This window comes from Vigna unguiculata, chromosome 1, assembly GCF_004118075.2.
Source record: "Vigna unguiculata cultivar IT97K-499-35 chromosome 1, ASM411807v1, whole genome shotgun sequence".
NCBI classification, from domain to species: Eukaryota; Viridiplantae; Streptophyta; class Magnoliopsida; order Fabales; family Fabaceae; genus Vigna; species Vigna unguiculata.
Genome location: NC_040279.1, coordinates 27,322,612 through 27,335,018, shown reverse-complemented (window position 1 = coordinate 27,335,018; position 12,407 = coordinate 27,322,612). Strand labels below are relative to the sequence as shown.

The 12,407-nt window shown below is 27.3% G+C and overlaps 1 protein-coding gene across 1 annotated transcript; it reads left to right on the top strand.

The window, feature by feature from the left end:
• Positions 1 to 9,107: 9,107 nt before the first annotated feature.
• LOC114175691 (G2/mitotic-specific cyclin S13-7-like) lies at positions 9,108 to 11,904 on the top strand. The gene is made up of 9 exons (XM_028060477.1): positions 9,108 to 9,308; positions 9,676 to 9,817; positions 9,925 to 9,985; positions 10,092 to 10,319; positions 10,427 to 10,552; positions 10,642 to 10,890; positions 10,990 to 11,148; positions 11,276 to 11,454; positions 11,553 to 11,904. Exons 1-9 carry the CDS (start codon positions 9,269 to 9,271, stop codon positions 11,704 to 11,706), a joined length of 1,338 nt encoding a protein of 445 aa, XP_027916278.1. The 5' UTR covers positions 9,108 to 9,268; the 3' UTR covers positions 11,707 to 11,904.
• The last annotated feature ends 503 nt before the right edge of the window (positions 11,905 to 12,407 follow it).

Sequence of the window (12,407 nt, the reverse complement as noted above, 5' to 3'; positions counted from 1 at the left end):
GAGAGTGAGAATTTTTCGGAGTGAAAAGAAAATATGTTCTGTTTCAAGATGTTTAAAAGAATGGGGTAAGGTGAGAGAGTGAGAATTTTTCGGCCCACGCGCGAAAGTGAGCTTCCACTTTTATCTGCCACATTGTTCAACTTTTAATTAAATTCAAAAAAGAAAATAAAATGGAATGTGTCAGGACACGTAAGGTGGTAAGGGAAGTAGTAAAAGTTAGTAGTCATTTTATCATTTTCCATATGTTAAATATATACTATGAAAACGTGTTGCTACCGTACGTTGTTGCCTAAACATCAACAACTTACTTTTTAACTTAAATGTGTGTTTTTACTAACATGCTGGTAAAACATTTTCAGAATGCTATAACATATTTAGTAACGGGAAATCATTTTAAGTAATTTATATTTCTTTTAGTTCTAATCTGTTCGATTTAAAAATTGAAATGTACGCGTTTTTGAGCAACTTTAACACATTTCAATAATTCTAAGAAATTGAAATACAGTATTTGAATTAGTTCCAATTGGCCTTCATTTCTTAAATAATTTATTTGAATTAAACAATATAATTTTTATTTTAAGACAAGCTCAACCCGACCCTTGAGTCTCAAGTTGGGTTAGCTCAATCTTCAAGATAAGATGACTCATTTCAACTTTGGCTCGGATAGACTCGTCTAGACTTTGATCGGACAAACTTGTCTCGACTTCATCCCAGGCCAACTTGTCTTGACTTCGGCCTGGTTGACTCAACTCAATCTTCAATCTTGACTAACTCAACTCGACCTTCAGTTCTTGCTAACTCGCCTCTACTTTCAGTCCGGATAGACTTGGCTCAACCTTCGATTTCTACGAAATCAGATTGACCTTCAGCATATGTCAAATTGGCTCGACCATCAATTTATATAAATTTGACACTAACCGACGTGGCTTAACCTTCAGCCCAGGTGACTAGGGTGGACTTTCATCTTAGCTCCATTCAGTTCGACCATTGGCCTAGGCCTAATTGACTCAACCTTTGACTTTGACTGTAGATTGAGTCAAATCAATATGGGCTCATAGTCATATCGAGGCGACACGGGCTAAATGTCATGATAATTTGGTTAGTATTGAAGGTCAATATGAGTCAATTCTTTTATACTTGTGGACTTTTTTCTTCCTAACGGATGAGGAAGAATTGCACAACTGATCGATGAGGAAGAATTTCACAACTTGTGAAATTTCAATTTTCTTCTTTTTTGAGGGAATTTCAAATTCTATTATGCTAGTTATTTGAAATATCTTCTTAAAGTCCCTAAATTTGAATTTTCTCATTCAAATAAGTCAATTTACATTAAAGTTCCTACATTTGAATTTTCTCATTCAAATAAGTCAATTTACATCAAAAAATTTTAAATTCTCCAAATAAATGAATTACTCTCTTAAAAATTGTCTTATTCAAACACAACATTATCTCCAACATACATTTTTAGTTTTAAAAAATGTTAGATCATCGATTCACACCAATAAAAGATCGGTCAAGAAAAAAGTAAACAAAAATTATTACTTTAATTTTTTGTAAATTTTGAATTGTTTATAAGAAAATAAAAGGAAAATATTTTTTTTATCACTGGTTGTATTAACCTACTTTTAAGAATATTTTGATCATTAAAAAAATTAACTTTTGTATTTATGAAGAAATGAAATAAAAATAAAAATAGTAAATGTAAAATATGTGTAAAATTTTGTTGAGATTCAAATCAAACCCGCTACACATCGTGTAAAGAATTGAACTAGTATTTTTTCTAAAAATGTAAGCATATTTTTAGGGTATGGTAAAAACACGTCGTATATATCTTCTTAAACATTCTTTTATCATCAAGACATTTTCTCAATTTATTTATAAAAAAATTATGTTACATTACATATGTTAAAGTGTTTGCATGAATGCACCTTGCCTCCTCCCCCACCACACCAGGGAATGGGCAACGTCTTCTTGCACCTCCATGGATTTCTTCCTGCACCTCTACAGGTCAGGAAAGACTTATTTGCCCGTTCTCCTTTTTTCCTCTCCTCCACCGCACCCCTCACTCCTTCCTTCTTCAATGGTCCAATGGTATTCATCTTCCTCCTTCTCTTTCCCACAGGCGACCCTCTCTCCCTTCTTCATTTTAAAAGCCATGTCATATTAATTTTTTTGTTAAATCAATTTGGTATAAGTCTTATAAATGACTATAGATCTTCGGTGTCTACATTTTTTTTTTTTCAAACAACACCTTGATTATTTGCAACCAATAAAAGAGACATAAGTCATAATGATTTTCGCAAGTGAAATTTTTCCAAAGGATAAAAGATTTTATGTAACTCCATGTTTACTTTTAAATAAAGGAATTTTCTTTCAAGCAAAGGCATTTGCTCAAGCTACAATTCCTAAAAAAATTATTTAGAGGTTTTAAAAAGATGTTTCTTTACTTAATCGAACATGGTTGTTATATTTATAGTTGTAGATAAAATATTGAATCATATGTTTTAACTGAATTTTTTTATTTTATTTATGAACCGTTATACAGAAAAATGAAATGGTGAATGATGAGTAGTGAAATGCAAAAGGGACGTGATTTGAGATTGATAATTATAAGGTGGACATGAGATTTACCCCTGTTTGTAAAATGATTATTCTCATTCTACTATTTACTCGACTCAGAAATAATATATTAGATGACGAAAGCTGATAAAAGCTTTTAGGCTTAAATATATTTTCTCCCTATTTTTTGTTATTTTTATTTAATTTAGTCTTTTTTTTAATTAGATCTTTATTTTTATTAAACTTCGGTCAATTTAATCATTTTTATTAACTGTGTTTAAATAATTAACGTTTTTGAAGAGTAGATGTCACATGTTAATTTTTGCTTTTTTTTATTTTTTTATTTTGTTTTTAATTTTTAATTTAAAAAAAAATTGTTCATGTGTCAAGTCACAATTGTGTCACGTCAGTTTGTGATTGTGTTATTTTTTTTTTCCATTTAGTCCCTCTATTTGTTATTTTTTTCAATTCAGTTCCTATATTTGTTATTTTTGTTTAATTTAGTCTCAATTTTAATTAAAATAGAACAATTTTTTTCTTTCATGTTGATCAACTTTAACTTTTTATAAATATTATATATATTTATAAAATTGACATTATTGTTATTTATTTTTTAAATTCAATTATAAATTATTACATTTAATTATAAATTGAATATAATTTGTAGATTGGATTCTTAAATAGAATATAATTATTTAAAATATTATTAAAATATAATTATTAAATGTTTTAAAAATACATATTAAAATTTGTAAAATTCACATTTAAATTTAAAATATTTAATATTTTTGTTACATTTTATATTAAATTAAATTTTAAAATGTTTTAGATTTAAATGTTAATTTTATAAATATTAGTTTAATTTTCTAAAATATTTCTAATATTTCTAATATTTGAAATATTTTAACATATCAATTTTAAAAGTATCGGTGTTTTAGAATATAAATATTAAAAAAATTAATATTTATATTCTTATAATATTTAAAATAATTTTATTTTATTTAACAATTAAATATATGAATTTTATTCAATTTATAATTAAATTTAATAATTTATAATTGAATTTCAAAAATAATTAATAAAAATGATAATTTTTAAAAAAATATTAGTATAATTTTTATAAAAGATATTAAATTTGGTTTTTATTTGAAAGAAACAAAATTAATTCATTTTAACCAAAATTGGGACAAAAATAATGAATACAAGAACTAAATTGAACAAAAATAACAAATATAGAGATTAAATTGGAAAAAAAAAACATAAACACAAATTGACATGTGGCATTGGTATTGACACACGGCACAATTATGACTTGACACGTAGACAATTTTTTTTTAAATTAAAAAAATTTAAAATAAAATATAAAAAAATGTATAAAATAATTAAAAAAACTAGGAGCTGATACATGGCATATACTGTTAAAAAATGTTATCTATTTAAACATTGATAGTAAAAAAGGCCAAATCGACCAAAATTTGACGAAAATGAAGGTCTAATTAAACACAAAACGAAAATGAGAACTAAATTGAATAAAAACAACGAAAATCACTACTAAAAATTCTCATGTTACATATGAATTTTCTTGCAAATTTGTTAAAAATATTTATAAGAATTTTAATTGGCAGGTAATTCCTTTATGGCTAATTATTTCCTACAAAATTATAAAATATGCAAGTATTTCCTACAAAATTTGTTGCGAAAAGTGTTTTATACCAAATATTTTGCAAAAAAATTGACAGCAATTTTCCGCAAATTTTTTTCATAACAAAATTTATAAGTATTTTCTAAAAAAAATCAAAAAATAAATTGGTAGGAAATATGAGTTTTCTTAAGGGTGAATAGGGACTAAAAATATATTTAAGCCAATTTTTTATAAATTAATTTGTTGTTTGAAATAAAATTGATCGAATAAAGTTTATTGTCTTTGATGAACATGTTTCTAGTGTTGGTTTTATTACTGTTTTACGAAAGTGTTTAAATCAACTTATTTTTTATTGTGTGATTTGTATATCTAATTGTGATTATCATATTACAGGACAAATGATGTGAGAGACGAGTTAATGGATTTTAATAAAAATGTTGTTATTTAACTTCTGATGATGCATTTAAATCGCTGTTGAGAGAAAATTGAATTGTTTAGAATTAAATTATTTGTGTGTTTATATATAACGAGTTGTTGAATCATATAAATTAAAGATAAAATTAAAATATAATTTATAAAAGTGGTGTAAATCTCATTTAACAAAATGATTTTATGAGATTGAAAGATATAACTCACTTATTAAAATAATATATATACATATATATATATATATATATATAATTATATAATTTTTTTAATATACCGTAGATGAGCTAATTTATCTATCAAATTGAGAGCAAGAATAGTACTTAGATGTTGAGATTTTCTTGCCATTATTTACACGAATAGACAATTAAAAAATTGCACAAGCCTTAACGTGAAAACTCCTTAATAGAAAAAGAAAAATCATTGATAGTCCCAAAAAGTATTACACTATATAATATAATAAGATTGAATTACAATTCCAATCCTGCAATAAAAAATAATATAAATAAATGCACATAATATGAAAAATTAAACTTAAATTATGAGTTTTCTAATGTATAATAATTAAAATCACCGAAAAATAAGAGAGGCTAAAATCTTGGAATAAAAAATTAAAAAGGACTACAAAATTAATTTAACTTAAAAAGATGTTAATATATTAAAATAATATTAAGAACAACGACATTTTATCCCCTCCCCAATCATTATGTATTTGGATAATTAGTAGTAAGTGAATTAATATTTGAATAGCAAGCTTGAGACTCAACTTTGTTTTAATAATATATTTTATATAGGTTTAATTAATCGTAAGGTACCCAGTTTGGTACTAGAGTGTCAAATTGGTACTCGCTTTTAAAAAAGTGTCAATTGCATCATAACTTTTGAAAATTGCTTCAATTAGGTCCCTTTCATACAGAGTTGACTAACGCCGTTAGTCAACGTGCCACGTGTCAATCTGTGGTTTTTTTGATTTTTTTTTTTAAAAAAATTAATTTTTTTTAATTTTTTAATTTTTTTTTAAATTTAAAAAAAATGAAAAATGCCACGTGTCAAGTCCCTGTGTGTGACACGTGGCATTGTCAGTGCCACGTGGCATTGTAATGCCACTTGTCAGTGTCACTATTAGATGTCATTGTGTTGATTTCGATTTGGTCCCCACATATGTCTTTTTGTTTCAATTTAGTACCTAAGTATGTGTATCTGATTCAATTTTGACCTAATTTTTTTTTTAATAATTAAAAAATTTTTGTAATCCATTTTTTATAAGATTAAAAATAATTAAGTATAAATATTTTTACAAAATTAAGTACTAATATTTATAATGTTTCTCTCAATTTCATACCAAATTTATTATTTGTATGAATGTTATGCTATTTATAAGTACTAAAATGACTTTTACCACTAAATTTTAATATAAATATCAAATACTTAATTTTTTTAAACTTTTATACTTAATTACTTTTAATTTTATTAAAAAATATTTTAATTATTAAAAATTATTAGGTCAAAATTGAATCAAATACACATAAGTAGCATAAGTAGGTACTAAATTGAAACGAAAAAACATAAATGGGGACTAAATAGAAATCATCACAATGACATCTGATAGTGACACTGACACGAGGCATTACAATGCCACGTGGCACTGACAATGCCACGTGACACACACAGGGACTTGACACGTGGCATTTTAATTTTTTTTTAAAAAAATTAAAAAAAAATTAAAAAATTTAAAAAAAAATAATTTTTTTTAAAAAAAAATCAAAAAAACCACAGATTGACACGTGACATGTTGACTAACGGCGTTAGTCAACTCTGTCCGAAAGGGACCTAATTGAAGCAATTTTCAAAAGTTAGGATGCAATTGACACTTTTTTAAAAGCGGGTACCAATTTGACACTCTAGTACCAAACTGGGTACCTTACGATTAATTAAACCTTTTATATATTTATATCCCACAATTATTTGTTATATATAAAACTTTTAGTATTTGAAGATATTGTTTAAAGATTAGTAGTTGAATATCGTATTAATAGTAACCTAGACGTGGTGTTGAAAGCAAATTATCATAAGTTGGATATTGCGAGCGTGGGATGTTTTTGAAAAAAAAAAAGTCACTTAACATTATTTTGACAAATATTCGAAACTTGTCAGGATAAAATAGGTATACAAAAGTAACTTTTTTATGTGTAGATTAAAAAGTAAAGTGAAAAATAAGAAAAAATTATATTAAATAGGTGTGAAAAAAGATAAAACAGTGTGAAAATAATATTATTTTTTTTACGATTATTTTTTAATCTGACTCCCAAGTGGCTTGGGAATTTATATGTGAATGTGTTCCAATTACTTAATATCATGTTGATACACAACTTTAAAGTAAACTTGAAATTTTAATATTTGATGTGTATATGATAATGCAAGTGATAATGATTTTGATATACTTCCGTTACAACTTTGTTTACAATGTGAATTGTTGTTTTTATAAATTAAAAATTAATTTAATGAATTAAAAAAACTCAAAAATTTGTTCAACCATTCTAATAGAATGCTTTTTTTTAATTCTTTTATTTTACTTTAGCATTTTACGATTCAAATGTCTCATTAGTTTAATCAGTTTTTTTTAGTTAAGTAAAATCATTTAAATATCATCTCTTAATTATTTTAAAATTTTGGTACAAAACGACAAAAACTTTATTTTAACAAATTGAAAAGAAAAGTTCATCTGTTCTATTTGCATACATTTGAGCAATCAATTCGAAAAAAAAATTCTTAATTGTTTCAAAATTTTGAAATAAGATCCATAGTGAAAAAACGATTGATGGAATTATGCTATTAAAGCAATGATTTTATAATCTTAAATTGAGTTAATGACATTTTGGATTAAGGGTTTGGCATGTTGTTCCAAATGGGTGTATGAAGTTTTATTTTTCTTTTGTTGAAAGATTCTTAAAACTTGAAAAATTAGGGACATTTGTGTAATAAGAGTGATAATCAGTAGGTGTAATTTAATATATGGAAAGAAAACTTTAAATGCGTTATTATGATCTTATAAATCATTCTACCATTAAATTTTGTAAAAATTTATATACAAATATAATAGTAAATAAACTATGATTTAATAATTATTAATGTATTTTCTTATTTAAAAAATAAAAATATACTTAAATGTTATATTGATAATTTATTTGATATAAAAAATAAAAAAATAAAAAAATAAAATTTTAGTATTATTAAAAATAAAAATTTAATTAAACAAAATAAAATATTATTTTTTATACAAATAATATTATGTTATTTATTTTTTATCTTCTTTAATAAAAAATAAATAATATTTATTTTCTGTTAATTTAGTTTTTGTAAATTTAGTTATATTTTAATTGTTAATAACATTAAAATATAATTTTTGTTATTTAATTATTTTTTTAATTTTATATGTGCATCAAATAAATTATAATATACATTACACTTATAGATAATTTTGTCCTTCAAATAAATTCAATGTGCATTAATTGAGTTTAAAAAAAACTTCTTTATTTATTTATTTTCTCACTTAAAAAAAATACCTCCGTAATTTACTTGTATGATATTTGTTTGTTTTAAATAAAACAAATTAAAATAAAATTACCTCTGTATAATACATGTCGTGATGTGAGTCAGACATTCATTTGATCACACATTTAGATTCAGTTTTATTTATAACAAATTACGATTCATATATATGCTGTCACAAAAACATATAATTAACTCATTACCAGTCATATATTAAAACACATCTAAAATTTAATTAGCGACATAAAAAATTAAATTAAAAAGGCTAACCCAGTGGCTTGAACTCGTTTTACACATTTGAAAACTATTGTTACAAAATACTATTATCAATCAGTTATATAACTAAACAAAAACCAACTATACTAAAAAGATACGAGAAATAGTCATTAACAATAAATATGATTTTCACCTTGAGACAAATAATATAATTATCAATTATATTTTATCCTGTTAATTAATTACTATGTTTAATAACTTTTAGCATTTTTTAAGTTACTATTATTTTCTGACTATACACCTAATTTATATATATATATATATATATATATATATATATATAAATATATTATAAATAATATATATTTCATTTTCAATATAAATAATATATATAATATTATTTATATAAAAAAATATATCTGAAATTTAAAAGAATAGTTAAATTATAAATAAAAATTAATTTGCCAGATATAAAATATATAAAATATAAGAAAACATTTTATTTATTTATTTAATTATTATTTTCCTTTTCTTTTTCCATTATGATACTTTCTCTGCAGGCACGTTCTCATTTTTGAATTTCCAACGGCTATTCTCTATAGTCGAACCTCAATCGTTGGATGAATGTAAATCCAAAGGTCCAAATTCGACTCAGAAATTGACCGTTGAAGGGAGAAGCGTTGTGTCCCTCGGCTTCAAATGCCAAGGCTATTTCACTGTCCCTCTCACCCCATTATCATTCAAGCTTATTCTTAGTCTAGAGAAAGAGAGAGAAAGAGAAGGAGAAGGGGAAGGTAACCCGCCCTTCTCTACCCAGAGTTGTTTCTCATATTTTGATACTTTGATTTCATTTTCAAGACCCAAAGAATATCCCAAATGGCGTCAAGAGCAATAGTTCAACAACAAGCAGCCAGAGGTAGTGTCCTTTTCAATCTTTGTATTTTTCTTTCAAAAGTTGGATCGAGTCTTTATTTTCTGATTCCCCCAGGGAAGTTGGTTCAAGTTATGTCTTAAAGTTGGGATTTTTTGGGTTCTTTTCTTTTGTCCCGGATGAAATATGAAAAATACTGTTTCAAATCAAATCTATTTGTATAACGGACAAGTTTCGATTTTTTCGATCTTTGTATATAAATCTCTTTCCGTAACTCATCGATCTTTTCAGACCAAAAGGTTTTCCATTGTAGATTTTTTTATTGTTGTTGGAGCTATCTTGTGAATCTGTGTGTTTAGATCAGAAGCATTCTGCCACCTTTTGAATGTGTGGTTTGGTTGTGATTTCCCAGGTGAAGCAGTAATCGGGGGAGGAAAACAGCAGAAGAAGAACGGTGTAGCGGATGGAAAGAATCGCAAGGCGTTGGGTGATATTGGGAATCTGGCCAATGTAAGAGGAGTCGTTGAAGTCAAGCCTCATCGCCCCATCACTAGGTTCCCTTTCACTTTCTCTTTCTCTCTTTTCAGTCACTTTTTCATTTGGTTGTTTAGAAGAAGTTGTTGAGGTTAATATTGATGTGATACTATCATGATTCTTTTAGGAGTTTTGGTGCCCAGCTACTTGCCAATGCACAAGCCGCAGCAGTTGTCGAGAATAACAAGGTGAACCACTCTTTATGATACTTTGTTTCATTTTACCTTAAGTTGATTGTTGTTCAAAATAGACAAAGTTATGGTATCAAGTCATAACTTTTTCTGGTTTTTGCAGAGACAAGCCTGCGCTAATGTGGCTGGTCCTGCTCCTATTGCTGTGACCAAGAAAGTCCCCAAGCCGGTTCAGAAGAAAGTTACTGTAAAACCAAAGCCTGAGGAAGTCATTGTCATTGATGAAGATAGTATAGACAAGGAGGTTCAGAAAGACAAGAAAAAGGAAGGAGATTGCAAGTCCAAGAAGAATTCACAAGCTTTTACATCAGTTCTCACGGCTAGAAGCAAGGTAGATACAGATAAAACAAATAAAATGATAAAAAAAAAAAAAAACTTTTTGTCTGAACTATGTAGTATCACTAATATGCAATGCCTTTCCTCCTATTGATGTTACAGGCAGCATGTGGCATAACCAACAAACCAAAGGAGAACATTATAGACATCGATGCCAGTGATGTTGACAATGAACTTGCTGCTGTGGAGTACATTGATGACATTTACAAGTTCTACAAACTTGTTGAGGTATCAAACATGGTTTCTGTTGTGGTTTTCTGTGTTGTGTGTGATGTGATGGCATTCTAATATTGTGAATGTTCATTTGATGCATGAAGCACGAAAGCCGCCCCCATGATTACATACACTTACAACCTGAGATAAATGAGAAGATGAGAGCTATTCTGGTTGATTGGCTGATTGATGTCCACAGCAAGTTTGAACTTTCGCCCGAGACCCTTTACCTGACCATCAATATTATCGATCGGTTCCTAGCAGTTAAGACTGTTCCAAGGAGGGAGCTGCAATTGGTAGGCATCAGTGCCATGCTCATGGCATCCAAGTATGAAGAAATCTGGCCACCAGAGGTATATATTATATTTTTTGTTGCTGCCTTGATAAATTCTACGATAATAAAAAAAACTGGGGAATAATAACACAACATGACACTTTGTCTTGCATTGCAGGTTAATGACTTTGTCCACCTCTCAGACAGGGCTTACACTCATGAACAGATACTTGTTATGGAGAAACTTATACTGGGAAAGTTGGAATGGACTTTGACTGTTCCCACACCCTTTGTTTTTCTGGTGCGTTTTATCAAGGCATCAGTCCCAGATCAGGAGGTGAGTGAGTGTGTGTGTGTGAAATTGTTTTTGTTCAAATCTAAGTAAAATTATGTTTTTTTTTTACCTTTAGTTTCATTTGATGTCTTGTCTGAATGTCTTGGTGGATTTCTGCATTTTTTTTCAGTTGGAAAACATGACCCATTTTCTGTCTGAGTTGGGAATGATGAATTACGCGACCTTAATGTATTGCCCATCAATGCTTGCTGCCTCAGCAGTGTTTGCAGCTAGATGCACTCTGAATAAGACTCCCTTTTGGAATGAGACACTTAAGTTGCACACTGGTTACTCACAAGAACAACTTATGTATGTGAAAAATAAGATTCGGTGTTGTTTAATATTGTTTGGATTTTTTATGATTCAACTGTTTCCTGAATTTGGTTGGTATTGTTGATTGCAAACAGGGATTGTGCTAAACTATTGACGAGCTTGCACTCCTGTGCTGGAAATGAAAAGCTCAAGGTTGTGTACAGAAAGTATTCTGATCCTCTGAAGGGAGCTGTTGCTGTGCTCCCACCAGCTAGATATCTTCTGCCTGAAGGTTCTGCCTCCCAATAATAGAGTTAAGAAAGAAGCACAAAGGAAGAAGCTGTTATAGAGTTTTTTATGCGGATTTCAGAAATAATCCGTTGTAGTTTTATTTCTTTGATTGTACTGGTTTACAAATTCTGATTGTTGCAAGTTTTGCACTTGCAAATTCCTTAAACAGGGTGGTTCATTGATAAAAAAGAAATGTCATATTGCTGCCATATGAAATTTTGCGTACTTGGTTTTTTTTTTTCTTTCAAAAAACTAACTGTAGTACAGTACAAACCAGGATGCACATTAAGAGGTTCCTCTGTTAAAAAACACTTTGTTCTGCATAAAAATTTTGTCATTTTAAAACAATCTTCCATGTATATATGTAAATGGGAAGAAAAGTTTTGGTGAACTTCCGGTAGTTTTTCCTGTTTAGATGGGAGGAAAAGTTTATCTTGTAGGTTTTTATTTTTTATTTTTTTTTATTTCTAAGATAAAAATAAAAAATTAATGTTTTTTATATGAATGTTAGAATAATTTTGAAGTAAAAGTGAAAAGAATATATAGTTACATTTTATTTTAAATAAAAATTTATTTGTCTATAAATATCACACATTCAATTAATATTTTAAATTATTATTAAAATTAAGTTTGTCATTTCAAACTTCTATGTTACATATATTTTTATTATTTTTAAAATTATATAATAGAAGGAGTTTTGTTTTTACGGTAAGTGCAAA

What these genes read in the sequence shown, in the direction of transcription:
- LOC114175691 (XM_028060477.1), top strand. Translation starts at nt 9,269, where the DNA reads ATGGCGTCAAGAGCAATAGTTCAACAACAAGCAGCCAGAG. An exon ending in TTCTCACGGCTAGAAGCAAG is followed by an intron (nt 10,320 to 10,426) that starts GTAGATACAGAT and finishes TTGATGTTACAG; the next exon opens with GCAGCATGTGGCATAACCAA. An exon ending in AGTTCTACAAACTTGTTGAG is followed by an intron (nt 10,553 to 10,641) that starts GTATCAAACATG and finishes TGATGCATGAAG; the next exon opens with CACGAAAGCCGCCCCCATGA.